General features: G+C 33.0%; 1 protein-coding gene across 3 annotated transcripts in view; it reads right to left on the reverse strand.

The window, feature by feature from the left end:
• Positions 1 to 12,898: 12,898 nt before the first annotated feature.
• The window catches only part of ADGRL4 (adhesion G protein-coupled receptor L4), a 77,238-nt gene continuing 69,008 nt past the window's right edge, over positions 12,899 to 21,128 (reverse strand). For all 3 annotated transcript variants that reach the window (XM_012722036.1, XM_012722037.1, XM_004679146.2), the window contains 3 exons: positions 15,608 to 15,699; positions 14,191 to 14,359; positions 12,899 to 13,838 (listed from right to left, as the gene is read on the reverse strand). In XM_012722036.1, coding sequence (XP_012577490.1) covers positions 13,776 to 13,838; positions 14,191 to 14,359; positions 15,608 to 15,699 — 324 coding nt within the window. In that variant the 3' untranslated portion in view covers positions 12,899 to 13,775. The remainder of the gene's footprint in view (positions 13,839 to 14,190; positions 14,360 to 15,607; positions 15,700 to 21,128) is intronic.

Genomic DNA, 21,128 nt, shown 5'->3' on the forward strand with positions numbered 1-21,128 from the left:
TTCTTCTGCTGTCTTTGTGAGTTGGATAGCTGTCTATGGTCTGGTTGCAGTGATAATATAATGTTGGAAATAGGGCCCTGTGCCTTCTCTTATAACATTGTGAATTATTCTAGAATCGCTGACTTTCAAAATGATTTTTGTGGATTTGCATATTAAAGTTTATTCTATGGCTTCGGACAGATGCACAGAGTCCTATTTCCAATACTACCCTTTACTTCTCCTACCGCGAAATACTTTTCCCACCATGAGATACTCTATACTTAGCCAGTGTATCTCCTGCCCCATTCCTAGAACAGCCATTTTTTCAAGGCAGCCTGGTTCCCTTAACTGAAAATTGGTGTTTGCAACTAAGATCTGAGTTTTAGATATACTCATTGCGATGGGCTATTTTTTATGCGCCCTCAGTTCACCGAACCATGAAACAGATGGGTGCCTCCGACTCATGTGTCACTCATGTGTATACATGTGTAATCATCTGTGTATATGTTAAGACAATCAGTTCAAAGTGACATTTCCAGCAATAAGTGTTACCACATACGTCATTCTAGCCTTCCTTTGCTTAACTATAACTCTCACTCTAAAAGTGAGAAACATAGTTTTCACCAATATACTTTTACTTATTTGTTCAATTTCTGTATGCATGTACAGTGATTTCAGAACTGTTTACCCCTGCCTCCATAGAACACAGCTTTGTCAATGAGAACACAATACTATATACCCTTCTTTCCCCCCCTTTAGTCTTCTTACATAGTTTTACTCACCATCCTCTGCTTTCCTTCATTCCTTTCCAGTGAAGTTGCAGCATACATCTGAAATAGTTATATTCTCTTGGCAATATTTTTTTTTAAAGATTGATTTATTTATGCATACAGAACTTGGGTACAGGCCAGAGGTGCAGGGGTGGTGAGAGGATTCACCAGAGACAGAGTGGGGAGCAGAACAGGTTGACAAAGTACATTGGTGAGGGCAGCAGCGGGCGGGTCAGGAGAGGTCTGCCACGCCATGTGGGTCACCTCCTGGGTGGGGATCAAACTCATGCTGAAGTGGCTTTAGCTTCTCAGTGCAGTGCTTTAATCCACTGCACCACCAAGGAAGGCCTCTCTTGTAATATTTTGAATTACATTCTAGAATCCCTAACTTTCAAAATGATTTTTACAAATTTACATATTAAAGTTTACTCTATGGCTTCTGACAAATGCACAGGATCCTATTTCCAAAATTATATTATCATGGAAAATAGTTTCACTACATTAAAAAGTCTACTCTTTTTCCCTGTTCATAGCTCCACTTCCCCAGTTCTCCCTGGCAACCTCTAATCTGTTTATTGTCTTTACAGTTTCAATTATGTCATGTATATTGAATTATACAGTATTATAGTGTTTTAAGACTGGCTTTTTTTCACTTATTAATATTCACTTAGAGTCCAGCAAGTCTTTGTATGGCTTCATAAACATTACTTTTAATCACCAAATAGCATTCCATTGTATGGATATCCAATTTTTTTTTTTTTTGGTCCATTCATGTTTTGAAGGATATCTTGCGTTTCACTTTTTTTTGTAATTATAAATAAAGCATCTATAATATTCAAATGCAGGTTTGTATAAACATTAATTTTCAAGTCAATCTGGTAATTATCTAGGGACACAATTACTGGATCGTATTATAAGGTTATGTTTCATTTATAAAATATTGCCAAAATGTGTTCCAAAGTAGTGACATTATATTCCTGCAGCAGTGTATGAGAGTTCCTGTTGCTCTGTATTCCTGCCAGCAATGGATATTGTCTTTTTTTTTTTTTAGATTTTAGCCATTCTAATCAACATGTATTGCTATCTCATTGTTATTTCAATTTGCATTTCCATAATGCCAAATGATGTTGAATATTTTTTCTTGTGCTTAATATAATTTTTCATATTCTTCTTTACCATTTTAAGTGTCCAGAATCTTTTACTTGCATAATTTTTTATTGTTTTATAGCTCTTTGTATACTCCAAATACAAATACTTCATCATTTATGTGAGTTGCAAATATTGTCATCCAAGTTCACTGTGTCTTTTTATTCTCTTGATAGTCTTTTCATTTTGAAAAAATTTAATTTAAAAATACTTCCAACTTACAAAATTTTTCTTTTGTAGATCACACTCTTCTTGTTAGACCTAAAAACTCATCACAAATTATAGGTTATCTAGATCTTGTATAAGTTATAAATATGTTTGTAGGCTAATTGGGCTATAGTACCAAGATATTTATTCAAATACCTATCTGGATGTCGCTGTGAGAGTATTTTGTAGATGTTGTTAACATCTGCACTAATTGTAATTTAAGGAAACTAAATAATTCTCAAAAAGTATATGGGCTAAGTCCTGTTAGGTTAAGGTCTAGGAGTAAACAGTAAGGGTTTTCTAGAGAAAAACCTTTGCTTACAGATTGGAGCATCAACACTGATTGAGTTTCCAAACTGATGATCTTCCCTACAATTTATACAACTACCATGAAATTATTCATCAATTTCTTAAAAAAAAACACCTCTGTTTTTCCTGGCAGATAGATAATAGATATAGATGATAGATAGATATGGAGGCATAGAGATGGAAAGTACATAGATCATATAATCTAACTGAAAAACAAACTAGTGGTCTCTCTATTTTTTTTTTTAAAGATTTATTTATTGTGCATACAGAACTGGGGTACAGGCCAGAGGCTCAGGGGCGGTGAGAGGCTTCACCAGAGATTGAGTGGGGAACAGAACAGGCAGATCGATGAAGTACACTGCTGAGGGGAGCAGCGGGCGGGTCAGGAGAGGTCTGCCACGCCATGTGGTCACCTCCGGGGCAGGTGGGAATCGAACTCATGCGGAAGCGGCTTTAGATTCTCAGTGCTGTGCTTTAACCCGCTGCGCCACCAGGGAGGGCCCACTCTCTCTTTTTTTTTTAAAGACTTATTTATGTATACAGAACTTGGGTACAGGCCAGAGGTGCAGGGGTAGTGAGAGGATTCACCAGAGACAGAATGGGTAGCAGAGCAGGCAGATCGACTAAGTACATTGCTGAGGGGAGCAGTGGGTGGGTCAGGAGAGGTCTACCGCGCCATGTGGTCACCTCTGAGGTGGGGGTCCAACTCATGCTGAAGTGGCTTTAGTTTCTCAGTACTGTGCTTTAACACACTGCATCACCATGGAGGGTGCAATTGTGGTCTCTTTATTTCCAGCATATTAGTGGCTGTAGTGGCACCAAAAGGCAAACACCATATTTCTAGATTTCATTTAGTAGAAACAGAATGTTAAAGAAATGGGCTATATTTAGTAGTGGTACTTTTCTTTAAATGTGAAGGACTTGAGCTATGGCTAAGACCACAAGAGGGTGTGTGCATTGTTCACAGGCTGTGTTGCTTGGGTGGTTTCAGAGAAAAACACTTTTTTGAACATAGGGTTTTTCACTCCTCCTATTATCTCAAGCTGCCCCTGCTGAGTCTAGAGGGTGATTATATCTGATTCAGTAGTCTGTAATACTCTCATCTCACTTGGAAGTATTGCATACAAATCATCCATTTAAAGGGTAGACTAGAAGATATCATTGAATGCTGTTTTAAGATTCGGTAGATGCTTTTTCAATTTTGAGTAGCTTCAGGGGAGGCATCCCCTGCAAACTGCTTTCATTTAAAGCTTCTTTTATTTTCTTACTAATTCATAAATTCATTTCCCCCTAAACATGAATTTATCATTTCCCGTTCTCTTTTCACTGTTATGAGGAAGCTGGGACATGAAAATTCCTAATGTCATGTGCAACACATGTCATTTTGACTTGGGAAAGTTCCACCATTAGGTCTGGGAAAGATGAAATTCATTGTTAGTAAACAATACATATCAGGTCATAGTTATGACTCAGACTGTCATGGACCAAGATGATAGAAAGTTTGGTCTCATTACATACATATTGAACTTTTAAAATAGATTCTTATATTTATAAATGTAATTTTGTAATTTTTGTGATACTATTTCTAGTCAAAGTTTATGTAGGAATCTTACTGTGTAAATGGCATCGTGAGTATTGCCAGAACTGGAGATGACTGCATAACCTTAAAAATACTCTAATTTATGTTAATTTATTTTTCTAAACATTTAATCCCTGTTCTTTTAAGAAATATCTCAATCTAAGTAGTCTTATAATGAGTACATTTAAAATAAAACTATATTATGTAACACAAAATATGTCATTTTATATAGAAAAGCTATGCCATTACAAATTTTAGAATTATATGTATATTGAGGGTTTATTTGCAGGTATGTTTTAAATTTAAAACTTGAAAGGTGTCAGGTGATCTTAATAATTTTCAAAAGATATCTATAGATTTTTTTTAACACTGAATTTAGATTTTTGCCTTGAATTGAGAATTCAATACAATTTATTTGTGAACATTCATTTAGCTAATGTTTGCCTACATATTGGCCAGGGAGGAATTTAACTAGATCATTCCCACTGTGCCATATATGAGGAAGAGAGTTCTAGTTCTGGGTTCTACAATTCCAACTATATATTAGGTTCTATGGGTGAAGAATTCCTTTGATTTGCCTTATTAAACTATGAATCACTTTTGTTGTTGTTTTATGAAAGCATATCAATGATATATTAATTGAATGCAGAGAAATATCATTTCACATTTAACAAATGTGAAACTTCTCATGCAGAACACTACTCAACCTTTTTTAGTTTGCCTGAAGGAGTCAACTATTGTGTGTGGGGGGCTGTCAGCGGAAGGATGTGAAACTAGTCATAGATTGTTAGCACTTCCCAATCTATGTTCTGTGAGGTCTCACAGATCTAACTAGAGGATCAAGGCAGGAAAAGGAAGTATTAAAAGGTATGATTAAACAGCATTAAACTAACATTCACATTTTGCTTTGTGTGTGTTAACAGTAGTAATTCTCGACATATTTTCTATATGAAGAGAATTGATAGACTTAGTGGTAGAGTTGGCAGCAAACATAGGTGAACGTAGAGTTTCTCTGAAATTCTTGCTTAATGAATGCCTTCATTATTTCATATTTTCAAATAGGGTTTTATTATCTAAATGCTGGTGTTCAGAATACTAGAATATAGTAGGGAAATACTGATACAGTTATGGATTTTTAAATCTACCTCTGGATTAAGGTATAATAGCAAAAGATAGTTACCTGGGTCATATAATTTGGAAACTTTATGGCTCTTATAACTTTTATTGAATTGTTCTTCAATATGATTTCATTGGCTTATACTCAAGGACACTTCAGGAAACAGTCCTATGAAATTCATTGCTTTGTCTAATGTAAGGATATTATTTTGATATATAGATATTAGCAGGAGCATAAAACTTATGGAAGATTATATTTTCCCAAAATGACCTCAATAATATATTCCATTTCCATATGCTCTTATGCAATGTGACCTTGCAACTCTACCATTAAAAGGTGGACATATTTCTCCAATCCCTGAATTCTAGGTGGGCTTTGTGACTGCTTAAGAAACAGTAAACTACAACTTTCTGGGCTAAGTGGAAAGCAGGCTTTCATCCTCTCCAGGGGTCACTTAGAATGCTTCTTCAAGGCTCCCAATAGTCATGCTGTGTAACACCTAGGTGACTTGGAGAGACCATGGATGGATGTTTGGCTACACCTTCCACCGAGATGGTGGTGGACAGGCATGTCAGATGGCTAGGGTCCCAGGATACTTAACTGCACATTCATAGGAAACCCTGAGTGAGAACTACCCTCCTGTGTCCAATCAAGCAACAGAAACATGAGAACCAAAATAAATAATTTTCTAATGCTCTTGATTTCAGAGGAGGACTGTTTCACAGAACCAGATAACAGAATAGAAACAGTCATATTTTACTAAGATTTTTATGTCTATTTTATGGTGTATCTTCATCCTCCCTTTGCTTCAATTATGATGTGTTTCATATTTATTCTATCTAATTTACATTTTAACTGTTTATATAAAGTGTCTTAAATTCATTTAATAAGATCTAATGAACCTAAATCTTCATATCTAGAATTCACATAAATTTCAGATCAAAAATATGTATTAATCCATCTATTTTTTTTTAAAGATTTATTTATTTGTGCATACAGAACTGGGGTACAGGCCAGAGGCTCAGGGGCGGCGAAAGGCTTCACCAGAGACAGAGTGGGGAACAGAACAGGCAGATCGATGAAGTACACTGCTGAGGGGAGCAGCGGGCGGGTCAGGAGAGGTCTGCCTCGCCATGTGGTCGCCTCCGGGGCAGGTGGGAATCGAACTCATGCGGAAGCGGCTTTAGATTCTCAGTGCTGTGCTTTAACCCGCTGCGCCACCAGGGAGGGCCTAATCCATCTATTTTTATGAGTTTTATAAAGTGAAGGGATACTAAGGAATAACATTGTATTCCTGAGCTCAAGGATGTAGAGATTCGGCAAGCAAGAGAGAGCTTCGTATATGCTACATGTTGTTGGCAAAAGTAGAGAAAACAGTGTTTGACAATGCAGCATTATTGAGCTTGATCCATCTATGCATGCCAAGCTACTTGGAAAAAGAATCGCAAAATGTTAGACATGTCTTACACTTTAGTGCATAGAAGAATAAAGAACTATAATTCTGATCACTGAGACATTCTTTATCAGAATGATGAGGTATGCAGGTCAGGGTGACAAATACAGCAAAATGTCTGAATTCCTGAATTAATAGCTAATGGACTTTTCAATTCATTTATCTAAAAATTTGTAATATCCAGTTCACTAAATTTGGAAGCTAGAAACTGTACCTTATTGCTCAGGAATCAATACTGAACATTTAAATAGATAAATAATAGGTAATTTCAAATGTATTTTAAATATGAGTAGCAGGTATTTATTAAAAAATACTTCTTCCTCTCTCCTAAAGATTCTGTATTTTTTTCTTTAATATCAAAATAGCTTATTTGCTTCTGCCTTTTAAGAAATCAAGACTGTGTTTTTAATGAGCATGGTTTCTATGGTTTTACATTAGGCAAGAGCAAATGAAATCACTGCAAAGTGTCCTGAACAAAGAAGATGAAGTGCCGAATAATGCCAGTATAAATTTCCCTCTCATTTAGAGAAATGCCCAGAAAGCTAGAGATACCAAGTTATCTTTGCTTATACATGCTCTTTAAAAAAGAGATCATGTTTTTCAAGTTCATGTAAATGCTAATAGTATTTAGATTTAAATAAATATATATTGATGCCTTTTTGTACAAGAAAGGCATTTTCATCCAATCATAGTGCATTAATGCCTGCAGGGGCAGCTACTTTACATTACAGAGTAATGTGTGTCTGGGTTGCAGCCCACTCCACACAATGTCAGAATGTTGAACATTTGAAATTCTCTTTGACATCCTACCAACCACATAATGGATAACAATGAAATGTGAGGGTTGAAGCTTTCAATGGCGCAAGGTGTGAGTTGACAAGGTAAATCGGAAAGTAGTAGAAAATAAACTTACATTGTGACTTTAGCATTACTTATTTTTATTTTTACTGTTTCCTTGCCTGTGTCAAAAATAACTTGCTAGATCAATAATGTGGAAATTCTCTATAGGAAATTTGTCTTTTTGTATTAGTTTGATGTTTACTATTGTTTCCACTCCATGCCTAGCACATTCATTGGCATCTAGTGGGTACACAATTAATAGTCATTCACTCAGGTTATAGTAATCATTACTAGTACTTTGATGGCACTTAACTACGCGCTAAACACTGTATTTGTTGCCTTCTACACATGGAGTGATTTAATGTCTACAATAGTGTTAGGAGGTAGATACTGTGGTCCTGTTTCCTACACGGGAAACTGAGACAAGGCCCACGACTTTCACCAGAACACTTAATTCACTAGAGGTAGAAATGGAAATCTAGCTTAGGCTACCGATTGCAGAGTCTGCACTTGTATCCACAACATTGCTAGGATGTGAGCGAGGTTTATTTACATCATCCTTCAGGAGAATCTGAGAAACTGATCTGAGAGGGAAGATCAAATTGGGGAGCAGTTAGGTGGTTCTACAGAGGAATTGGCAGCACTTGAGTAATAGAAGTGATGTTGTTTTGAATAATTACTTCCCTCACTTGGGTCACGTAATCCTGCAGAAAAGCCTCTTGCCCTAGATTGAGTGAAAGATAGACTTGTCATGATTGCCAAGTGGGTTGAAGTGACAGAATAAATGACCCCAGTGGAACAGTGCTGCTCTCCAGGAGCCAGGATGTACTGAAAACCAAGAGAATTTTAGGGTAATTTGAACAATATTTGCAGCAGAGGCTGCATGTGGTTTTTTTCTTCACAGCGGGCAGCAGTCGCAGGGAATCTGTTTTAGGGTTCTGTTCTTATCACCTAAAACTTTGAAAGCTTAACTGAATGGCAGGATAATTAACCCCCCTTGCATACTGGAGGTTCTTCCGGATCTACTTCTGATATGTTAAGGAAAAGAAAGAAAATAATCATTTTCAGGTTGAGCAGCCTGGCCCTTGGATACTGATATATGGCAAATTGCAGCCCACTAGGAAATGAAACTGCATTTCTTAAGTACAATTTTGAAAGAAACCTATTATTTTTTCCCTTATTTTTGAGTACATAAAATTGTAATATACTTTATAGATTTTTATTATTTACAGTACCTTAAAGTAGTGGTTGGAATTAGAATCATGGTATGTTGGCACCAGAAGAGACCCTTGCAGCTAAACTAACCCTCTCATTTTATATTAATCATAACTACTCTACAAGCCTATGATGTGTAACATCTGAATGAAATACCGGTGAAATGTTCAGTGCTTTCAGATTGCCTACTGATCGTAATGCTTGCTCAAGCCTTCAATCTAGGGTAAATAGTTCAAATCCTTTCACTTAAATAAAAATGCCAAGGAGCTTTATGGATCTCAAATCCATGGTATGATTTTTTTTGGATACCTCCAAGAAGTAATAAGCAACCTATATCTCAAAGAAAGGGTATGGTGTTTTGACTCACCATAGTAGGTCCACATTCCTCCTAGGAAAAAACACAACAAAACTGACAGCATTTGGTATTTTCAGCAACAAATCAAATCACATATCATGGATGACATTTCTGAAAGATATTGCATCTATTAATATAGCATTTCATTAATCCATATTTCATACCAGCTGTGCAGTTTACAGTCCATCCTCAATGTGGAATATTATTCAGTCAATAAAAAGAATGGGCATGTCTATTAACTTTCCAACTGATGAAAAAAAAAAAGGGTAACAGAGATAAGTTTATAGTGTGTCATCATATTAATGATTTGAATATGATATAAATAGAAAAAAATAGAATATATACAAAGTAATTAAACTGCATTTCTTGGTTGAGAACTTGAATTAATAACACAAGGAGGAGAAATAAATGAAGAAAGGGGTAGTTAAGCAAGAAAATCACTTCACCTTACAAGATATGAAATAAATCTATTTCAAATTGAATATTCACATAGAAAAATGTTAAAATGCCATATTAAAAAAAAGTATGTTGGATTTCTTTCAATCCCAAGAAAACAATTATAAGTGGGTGTTGTCCTTATAGTATATGAATTTATAGTGGAAAATGCCCTGGACTTTTGGGCAGATTTTTTTTTTTGGTATACAGTCACTTAAAATTACTGAATCTGAGCAAGGTGTCCTAATAACTTGCATGAGAGAGTGGAGTGGAAGGAGCTGAAGCTTTCAGCTTTGAGTACTAATTTTGCAATTCCCTAATTGCGTGACAGTGAGTACTTTTCACACTAAAAATGAAGACAGAATTGCATTGTTGCTGTAAGAATTAAACATGAACATGCAATTTAACTATTGAAATCTGAATCAACTTTCAAGAACAAATTTTTTTTTTGCTTTATATGCCATCTCTAAGTTATTTGTCTATAGCTATAACCTAAATATGAGAATTTTAAAGTTCAAACACTGCAAAATAACTTCATAATGACCCCTACTAAGTGTTATGTTACATTGTACAATCATAAGTGCTATTGTTATAGCGACTGGGGGAAATTAATAAGGAGAAAATTGATCACAGACTTCATAGAGAACAGTCATAAATGCTGAATAGAATTTGCATGGACAAAGACATTTCAGATAGAAGAAAGATCTGAATAATAGGTATTCTTCCTTGATCAATACAGAATCTGTATTCATGCTTTCATCACATATTTCTTATTGGAGAAACTGGAGAAAAATGTTTCATAAAAATGTTACATAAAAAGGTTCACATTTTATATGACATCGAAAATATGAGCAAAAGGCCTGACTATATAGAAAATTAGGAAATGAAGTTATTGCTTAATTTTGGGAGGGTGACAATGAACTGAAGGAGGCTGAATAAATGGTGTCATCATGAAATTAATATGCAAGGTTCTTGGTTACATCTAGTATGCAGATTGTGTAGCATTTATTTTGACTTACTTTTTTTCCTACTAGCTGTATGTCAATATTTAATCAATTAAACAGCTACTTTTTAATAGGGGATTATTACATCTCTAATTAATAACTAGTTGTTAGCTGCATTAGGAAATTGATATTATACTTCCTTGGTGTCCATTCATGCTTTCAACTTTTGAAGCATTTTAGTTAATATTTATTGATACATTTCTGACACATTTTAGAATTTAAAGAGATTGTGTTAAATGCTAATATTTAACTCACTGATTATTAAATGAATAACACCTAAATGAAAAACAAAGCACTATTTTATTAATTATTTTTTGTTATTATGGCCATCCACCAATAGTTTGTAATCTGTCCTTCCAGGGGTTTTGTTTTTGAGTCCACCTGCTAATTGCTTGCTAATATGTCCTTCATATTTTTGTTATTGAGGCTACAGGTACCTTGTTTGCTAATCTGTCCTTGTGGTTCTTGTTTCTGATCCAACCACTAATTGTTTTCTAATCTTAAAGTACTACTAGTTTGGGATGCTCCCTACAAACCCCCAAAGATCCTTCCATGAAGAACTGAGATAAAACCATATTACAAATCCAAGCTACAGAGGGAACCTATAATTGCTCTGCTAGGACTTAACCCACTTGATATCAATGTATTATAATGCATAACTGGGTGACAGGCAGAAATGATCATGGCGGATTTACCTGTGAAAGTTGGCTTCCAGTAAGAGATAAGTAGTGTGAAAGCCAAACTGTTCAAGTGGTCTGGTCCCTCCAAGCTCATTAGTTATGTGATCACCAGGCAGCAGGAGGCAGTAACATTGATTCAGGAAGCAAAAAGTGAAAAGTTATCTAATTAAAGGGGGGGGGAATTAGTATCACACATGTCCTGAGCTTAGGCTAAATGATGATAACACAATGTAGTAAGTGTTAGGACAAATGAGTAATAAATGAGATGTTGACACAAAGGTAGAAGTGGTTAATTCCTTGTGTGAATCAAGGAAGACTTCATAGAGAAAGAAACATTAGGGTTAAGTAGATATTTGTCAGACTAATGCGGGTAACAAGGAGGGAATTCCAGAAATAAGGAATTTTGTAAACTATGGTGAATTTTGGAAAGTCAAAAATATTTGGTATGGCTGAAGAAACTTTACTCAGAGCAAAGTGAAAACTGGTGAGGTAAGCAGATATGAGAAGAACTGAAATATATAGAACATAGGATTTATTCAGTAATATCTATTGACAGTTAATGAAAGCAAGACACTGGGATTGAAGTTTGCCTTAATATGAGCAGTTGCTTTTCCTTAAAGAGGTTATTATACACATATTTCTATACTATTAGGTCACTTTGGTTGTAACAAATCATACAAAATTTATCAATAATCTTGTGACAAATGATACATTTATTATTTTGTATTTCTGGAAGTTAAAAGAACCTTCTTTGGCAGAAACATAGGTGACAACAGGACTAAATTTGTTTTAATCGATAATCTATTTCCATGTCTTTTTTAGCTTCTAGAGGCTGCCTACATTCCTTGGCTTATTCAAAACCAGCATTAGCTGGTTGAGTATGACTCATACTGCATTGCATTGTATTGCATTGCTCAGACACACTCCTTCTTTTACTCCCTCTTTGATTCCTTCTTTCACTCATAAGGAACCTTCAATTATAATTAGATAATGACCTCATGTCAAGGTCAAATGATTAACAACCTTAACTCTCCTCTTCGTTAGCAAACATATTCACAGGTTTTGAAGATTAGGGTGTAGGCATTTTTATAGGGTCACAATTCTGAATACAACATATAATTTTGTATATATTGATTGGACAAATTATTTTTTCAATATCACATTTTTATAATACTGTCCAATAATGATGACAATAATTGGTCATAGGCTTACCATGTAAGAGATCAGAAGATAACATGAAATGTTATTATTCTGAATCCTTTAAAAATGTGTAAGACATATTGGCAGGCAGTTCATCATTCTCGAGAAAACAGCTTGGCAAAGCAGTGGCAGAATTCATTTAGATAACATTTTATTTGTTAAATCAAGATTTGACAGACTTCAACCAGGAAATTAATTAAAAAATCACAATATTTAGTGAATTGACATACTTTCTAAGGTATGTGAAGAACAATTACACATTTTTGAAATAAAAATCACTGCTTTTACCTTTTAGTCAGAAGATTTCAGGATAGATACTATAGTATTAAGCAGATGAGATTTAATATTCAATAGATACTAGAAAACTGTCAGGAAGATACTAAAGTTAACAGTGATTTGTTATAAATAGCATTTTAAAAGAATGTACTTTTCTGAACAGAAAAACTAGTAATTCATCTTACAATACTTTCATATTTACAATGTCTTTTAAAAATAGTAAGTTAAAAAGGAATGTTGTAATATGAACTATAATCTTTCTAAAACTAATAAAGATAAAAAAACTCAAATATACTAGTTTAATGAGATACAACATTTTTCGCTACACTGAAAGCTGCAGAATGGAATATTTATATACACTATTTTTACATTTACAGGCATGAACAATATTATATTTTGACACATTTGTATATTACTGATTAAACATCTGAAGACACAGTCTGTGAGATAAGTATAGAAACAACATACACCTCATTTTAATGTTAAGCTAAGAACAGATCAGAAATACTTCTTTCTCACTCATGAAGTTTTGAGTTTTGTTAAAAGAATATTGGAAGACAAATAGATATAACAAATATAGGTCTAAATTGTATTAGGAGATGTTTAATTTCAGAAAAATTCACAAAATAGTAAGATGTGCTTATTCAATTCTTTATTCTATCTCTATAAATCCCCATCTACTTTACAAAGAAACAAGTTTACTCAAAATACTTCTCATCATTGTAACAGCTACTCCCTTTCTACTGTTTTATATTCTGCCCCTTCATTCTCTTATGTTCCACTTTCTGTAACAAAGCTCATTACCAAGGTGATAGGGGACTAGTTTCAAAGGCAGCATGAGTCACAAAAATATCAAGCCAGTGGTTTCCTTCAGGACATTCATATATATATTTTTTTGTGTGTTAGAAAGAAAATTTTTCCTTGGGCATGGTGATATCACTCCTGAGAAACCAATTACTTTCCAAATATCTGCAATACTATTTTTGACATAACTAACTTATGTCATGTAGAAAAGCATATGATAGCTGTATGGTAAACAATTTTTACCTCTTATTATGACAGTTCTACACTGTAAACACAAAACTGATTAAAATTTTGATTAAATAATACTCAATAACTGGACAACTTGTTCAAGTCATTTGTATACATTGGCCATCCATAATTTTGCTTTTTATTTTGTGTATTGATAATTACCCATTGTTCTCTATGTTTACCTTAAACACCCAAAACAACATGGGACATTTTTGAACAATCTATAATATTCTTCTTGGATCTATAAAAAGGAAAGAAAAGGAAAGCCTATTAAATATATTTACAACAAGCACACGAAATTATTTCCAAACACATTCAATTTTTATATTTGGTTTTCTAAATTATTACTGCTTTCTGTCAGAATATGCTTTTGTGAATATAAGCTAGATGACTTTCCCTAATAGAAAAAATTTTCAAAGCATATTTCCCTATGAACATTATGTATTCTCATTATTCCAGTACTAAGATGTACTCTAGGCATTAAAAGCATTAATCACAAATCTAAGAGAAAAAGAATTTTTATCAAATTGGTAAATGATGCTTCGTAAACACAACTAAAAGTTGGGAAACAAGAAAAACAAAAAACTGCTTACCTTTCTAGATAAAACACATAGGAATAAGAAAATGAACATGCCCTGGAAGGCATTGCTGACGGTGAAGAGGTAGGCTGTCACCACTGACGCATGTGCAACATGCAGAACACCAAAGATCCAGGTGGTGCCGAGAAGAAAAAGGAGAGCAAGTGCACCTCTGGCACAGGATCTATAACACATTTGGAAGTTTCCATTAAGAAACATACGTATACTTAATATAGTCACAAATTCTTCAGATTACATGGAAAACAATATTTTGATATAACCAAGACATCTCTTGAAATTGACAAATTGTGGTACACTTGCATAGGGGTATTCTTGAGGTAGGCTACTATACCATGGCAGGGATGTGCTTCCCACATCAAATGAGCATTATTAAAATATAGTATTTTTCAAGGAATCTCCTTAAGTATTTGTATGCTTTGATTTCAAATCTAATGTAGTAATTCTTACATCTGTTAGGATGTGTTTTCCTGAAGCAACCTTGAAAAGTGTGCTATGTAGACGTGGGTCAGCTCTAGTACACAACATCAAAGGAAGCTCCTGCTTTCCTCTAAGGTTTTAGTAGAGAAGAAAGTGTAAGATATAAAAGATGACTTTTTTTTTATTTTGCCACACAGTACTTGTTTTGCAAATAAATTCAAGTGAAAATAGTGATTTCATAAAAATAATGCACGACCATAATAACTCTTTGGTAAAACAATATTCAATCCTGTGCATTGAGTACATTACCTTGAACATGAGGCAGCTAGTGCTTATTTTCTCATTCGTTCTTTGTCCAATCAGTCTATGCTGCAGAAAATGTTTTAGCAGCGTACCTCAGAAAATGAGTCATTTTCGACTTTATTAAAGCTGGTGCACTGTGTGAAACTGTGAATGGTGAGAACTCAAAGAAAGTAATCGATCAAATCCTAACTATAAATCCTGTGCAAGGTATTGAAAGTGCAGGAGTGTGCCGAAGCAACCCCAACCTCAGTTATTTCTAATGTTCCCTACAGTACACTTCAGTTTTTCCTGAACAAATCATTTTCAAGGTCTCAATAAATCAGTTTTAAAAAGGAAAGGTTGAGGGAAAAATCACGACAGCATGCAAACTATGAATCCAAGAAAGAAATAGTTACTGAAGTTCTGAGAAATACTTTGCAGGAGAAAATCACCAAGACCTGCTTTTACCTTGAAATGTAGTCTTCATCTTTTCTTTTGAAGGAGAATAATTTTGAAAAGATCGCTTTACTTGCCATTTAATTATGCAGTAATAAAGTCTTAATTAACACATTAAAAGTTATTTTAGAGTATTTTAAATATGTAGGAGAAAGTACATAGAATCATTAAAAAGTAGTCCTTCCTAAAGTTACTTGCACTATAAGTTACTAAAACTTTTAGTTATTAAATAAAACAGACTTGAAGAAGCATTTACCGTATGTTCTCATAACAACTAACTTCTGGTTTCAATCCTGCAGTGTGACGAAAAACCTTGTATATGATAACTCCAAAAGCCATGAGATTAACCTGAGGAAGTAAATTAATTTCAGAGGAGATTATTTTCACAGTAAATTAGATGTCTATAAAGTAAATAATAAAATAGTAAGGATTTCAAATACATATGCCACAAAGTACATACAACCCTCCCTGATAGATTTTGGCAAACAAATCTATGGTTTAATTATCACTGAAAAATGGTAGTACAAATGGTAATATAATTTGCCAGATGATGTTAAGCAACCTGTTCATGAAACTTCTTAACATGTTATAATCACACCTAGAGACTGGTTATATATTACTGGTTTATATTACTATGCAATACACATAGTAAGATAAATTTTGATCTGAAAGCTTTATAAATACTTAAAAATAAAAATTTAATTAACTTCTATACTCTTTCTTTGAAAAGTGTTAGTATAATTCTGACAACCTTTTGACATTTTAAACCAGTACAGAAAATCGAAAGGAAGTTAGTAAACACAACAAAGCAGCTTTAATTTCTAAATAGCCAGAAAATGTTGAATGTACTTTCTTTGTATAGTTCATGTAGCTATATCTTGCAATATTTATGTCAAGATTTCTTTTCCCTAGATTTAATCTTGGAAACGTACAGGGTATTAATCCATAAAATAATATTGTTGAAGGCATATATGTATTTTATTAAAAATATTTCTTAATATCAATTAAATAGAATACACAATATTTTAGCTCTTTTTAAACTAACTTAAGAAATGTTTCCTCTCCTTTTCTCTTTCTTATAATTTTGGAAAATTTTAAGTGATGTTTGCAGTGTCAGGACAAAATGAAGAGTGTATTTTAAATGTCTATTTATTTTAATGTGATTGTACTATTTTAAATATTAAATGTTATAGAAATCAATCTTTCACTGAAATATTTAATCTTTCACTGAAAATATTTTATTAATCCATATAGATTTTCAACAACCATCTTATAGCAACAATAGCAAAGTGTAGTACTCTAATTTTCAGGTAATTCTTATCTAACCATTCAAAAACTTACAGTAATGAAAAAATTCTGATTTTTCTTCTGTAGTTTAAGTTTTATATAGCTTCACAAGATGAAATTTACTAATTGCTATTATAAAAAGCAGTATAAAATAGGTCAGATAATTTCATGTTGTCATTTTTCCATGGAGAACTTGAGAGAATATCTTAGAGAAATAAGAATTCAGTCTCTTCTCCCTGCTTTTAAATGTCCATTACTTTAAATTATGTTATTAATTAATTATAATTATAGTTGTGATTTCTTACCAAAAAAAGACTTTAGCAATTGCAGAGCAGAGATAAAATATATTTAAATCAAGTTAGCTGACAGTTCTACCTATTATATACTCAAAAATTAAGTGAAATGACAATTTAATAATATTTAATTTATAATTTTTACTACTTACAAAGGAGGCATGCACAGTATTTTTCTAGGGTTCTAAAACTAAACTATAGTTAATACATCTTTCATCTTTAAATGAATTTGAGACAAGTTATATTTATTTTTTTAAGTATACACTTTTTTTAAATAATAAAAATATTAAACTTATACTACAATAAATAATATACATCAAAAATAGTTTGGGGATATTCAAATAATTTTTATTAATTTTTATATTAATCTCGTTTTCTCAAAAGCAGAAGTGGTAAAAACAAAAGTAAATGGTAAAAAGTATTTTCTAGAGACATAAATTTTTCACATTATATTTAGTCATAAAAATTCTTAAATTTATAAGACAAAGTAGGTTGAAAACTAGTTGTGCATAATGCTATGGTCTCGCAGAATTATATATATGTTTTGGATATACTCTTCTACATCATATGCTAAAACAATGAAGGGCAATAGAACATTCCCTAAGAATTATCCAGCTCTGTAAAGTACTTTTTTCCTGTAAAAAATGGGGAATGTTTATATACTTATAAAAAACAGGTGGGCTAGACAAGTAGGAATTAAATTCTTATTCCATGAAATTAAAATTTCCCAAATGAAGAGAAAACAGACAAAAACATTTTTATCAAAAAAGATATGGGTTTATGTAATAAAAAAATCACAAATATGTTGATTATATTATCTACATTTAATATCAGTCCAAATATATGGAGTTTTTACTGTAAGTGTGAACTTTTTATCAAGAGTCTGGTATAGTTGTGAGGGCTGGATACATATTAGTGAACAAAACAGACAATGTCCATGGTTCTCATAAACTTATTAAGAAAATCTACTGTAAGCACATAATCACAAGTGCTAATAAATCTGGAAATTGTGATAAATGCTCAAAGTCATACATTTGGATCACCAAGAGAGACAAAATGGAGGGTTAAATTGGAATGAAATTTCAAGAAATATTTCTTTTAGGACCTAGCATTTAAGCTAATACCTAATGAATTAAAACATATTGCAGATAAAAGAAATCTCATGAGAGTTGAGAATGTTACAGGTTTAAGGAATTGACAATGGTGATAGAGAAAACAATGTGTAGCATTGGATGAATGGGTGTAGTAGACCGAGACGGATACTACTTGGACTTTACCTTAAATCTAAAAGTTTTAAATTTATCCTTTTATTCAATAATTACTTATATTCTGTAAGTGTTTCCTTAAGAACTTATAGTACAGTGGAGGAGCTGATCAGTCAAAGGCAACTTACACCTGTTACTTTAGGTTAAATAGTTGGAGAGACACTGTTTGCATTGTGCTTACATAGCAAAAGCTAGATCAATGATAGCAAGCCTAAATAATTGAGTAACACTTTAAAATTTAAGGGAAAAAAATCATTACATTAGACTTAATTGAGGAAGTGGTGCCTTTAAAACTGTTCCACATTTTTGGTCATTTGTGATGATGTGTGCTGATTTTATCCATCATGGATCCCTTTATTTATCTCTAAAGTCTAGTCCACAAAAGCACAGGGTTAATTAAAGACTTGAAAATGAACAAAGGCTTTCATTATCATTTCTGTTTCCATATTTTAGAAACAATTTTTAAGCTCAATTAAGTGTCCACAACCTGTCCTGCCAGGACTAAATTAAACCAGCATATGACATGGTAAGCAGGAGAGGATTGTGTTTCGTTTCTGCACTTTAGAATGCAGGAGGGAATGACACAGTTATGAAGACAAAAATTATTCTGACTCATGAAAACCTAACCCTTGAGAACATAATATTTTAAATTTAAAAACATTCCTTTGGCACCATCTAAAATTGTAATTTATCTTTACAGAGATCTTTTGCTTAATTCTATCAATGTTTAAAATATGCAGTTCCTTTTAAAGTTTGGCACATGCGTTGTGTTGACAGAGTATGTTAAAAGTTTTAAGTACTTTATATTATTTTGAACAAGATATTTAAATAGATGAGCTGGTGAGAGAGTGAGAGCTAATTTTGAAAGGTTTAGACCTACAGGTACATTCAACCCAAGGCTTCAAATTCAGATTCCAAATGAAGCATCCCAATCAGTCATTTTTCCTTTCTTAGTCTTTTTTTTTAAATAATTGATGAAGCCATCTATATGCTGATGTCAGATCTTACTGAAAAGAATGAGAAAATTTCTTTTACAGCACTTTTAGACCCATGTTTTAATTTTTCATATATATCAAACATAATCTGTTTCATTTGAGAATGTGTCATGATCACAACTGCTATGTCCTTTCAAATAGTTTTATTACCTTTAAATTAAGTGGCCTAGGACAAATCTACTTTTGCAATAGACTAAGGGTGAGTTTCTATAGGTCTACCAGGACATAATAAACAGCAACTTATTCATTTTCAATCCCTTGACCACTGCAGAGATGGCTAAATGGTTTTCAATTTAAACTCTAAAATAAAAAGGCATGACCTATTCATTTTAAAACTCTGTCTACTGGTGAGATTAAAATCCGGTAATCGGAGTTTTATCTTCTTTACAATTTTCTTTTTTAATTATTTCCCTATTGTAGTCAACCCATTTAGTGCCTTAGTTATAGTTCAATTTCCCAACATAACTGAAAAATTCGGATACATGATAAGCAGACCAATTTCTCTCCTCTGAAAATATGTCCTCATTCTAATCTCTAGAACCTGGGAATATGACAAAAGAGATTTTACAGAGAGAATTAAGGTTGTGGATTTTAAGATAAGGAAATCACCCCTGATCATCCAGTCTGGTTCAATGTGGACATTTCATAAAAATGAAAGCAGAATGAGGAAGACATTAAGCGGAGCAGTGAGGCAGAAGGAAAGACAGGGGATATGAGCAGTAGAAATGAGAGAAAATTGAAGACAAAGGGGTGCATTTGTAAATGTGCTAGGCTGCTATAAATTAAAACTGATCCCTGTCCAACAGAGAGTGAGGAAATCAACTGCATGAAACAGAATTTCGAAACACATTCTTCCCCAGAGTGACTGTAATGGCTGATGGCTTGATTTTAGTCCAGAGAAACTCCAAGCTGAGGAACCAGTCGAGTTATGTTGTACCCAGATTTCAGAGCTACAGAACTGTGAGCTAACAGATTTGCATTGTTTTAAGGCACTATATTTGTGGTAATTTGTTATGACAGCAATAGAAAACAAACACACGGCAAGCAACATGTAGATTTATATAAATATAATTTAAATATAAAATAACTTCAGACTTATTACTTTACTCATACTTGAATATTCAAGAGAGAATGAATGCACTCATAATGTTAATGGAGTTACTTCCACCTTAACTTGTAATGAGTTTTCTATATCATATAACATCTATTTATTAATATTCATTTCATTCCTCCTCTGCATCTGTTTTATTTGTATCTTTTTGAAATTATCTATTTACTATACTTTGAAACATTTCAGACATTTTCACATTAATATGACATGTCAAAATAAGATTACAAAGGTAAGTGATGTTAAGAAAAATGTTAATTAAAAAGTTCTAATTTATTAAAGTTATTTTAATCTAGTGACTTTGTTTCCCCTCAAAATACCATAAGGTAGACTCTTATCATATTATGTGCTCTCTGCTTTTCTAATATTATATTTTATGAAAGAGTTAGAAGTCTAAATATTCTATGGATCAGATTATAAGTTCTTACATACCAGATGAAGATACTTAAGTGCTGAGGCAATACTGGTACATTCAGAACTCTGTAAAAGTTTCTCTACAGGCTACTACTAGCACCTAAGGTTTTTAATTCTTTTCTCAATGTGTAATGAACAGATAATATGAATGTGTAATTTAGTTATGTAATATGCAGATATACTACAGATATAGATATTGTTCTTATAAAATAAATTCTCAAAAATAAAATCTGTTTCTATTGTACTTATTATTAAGCAAATACTTACATATTGTTTTTCTTTTTTCCATCGTTTCTGTTAAAATGAAATACAAAATTAAAATTCTAATTCATGGTTAGTTATCAACTTTTCCAGTGAATGAAATGTTCTTACCTCTTCCGATGATGAACTGACAATCTTGGAAAAAGGAGAAGAA

Source organism: Condylura cristata, unplaced genomic scaffold, assembly GCF_000260355.1.
Source record: "Condylura cristata isolate star-nosed mole 26May11 unplaced genomic scaffold, ConCri1.0 scaffold00008, whole genome shotgun sequence".
NCBI classification, from domain to species: Eukaryota; Metazoa; Chordata; class Mammalia; order Eulipotyphla; family Talpidae; genus Condylura; species Condylura cristata.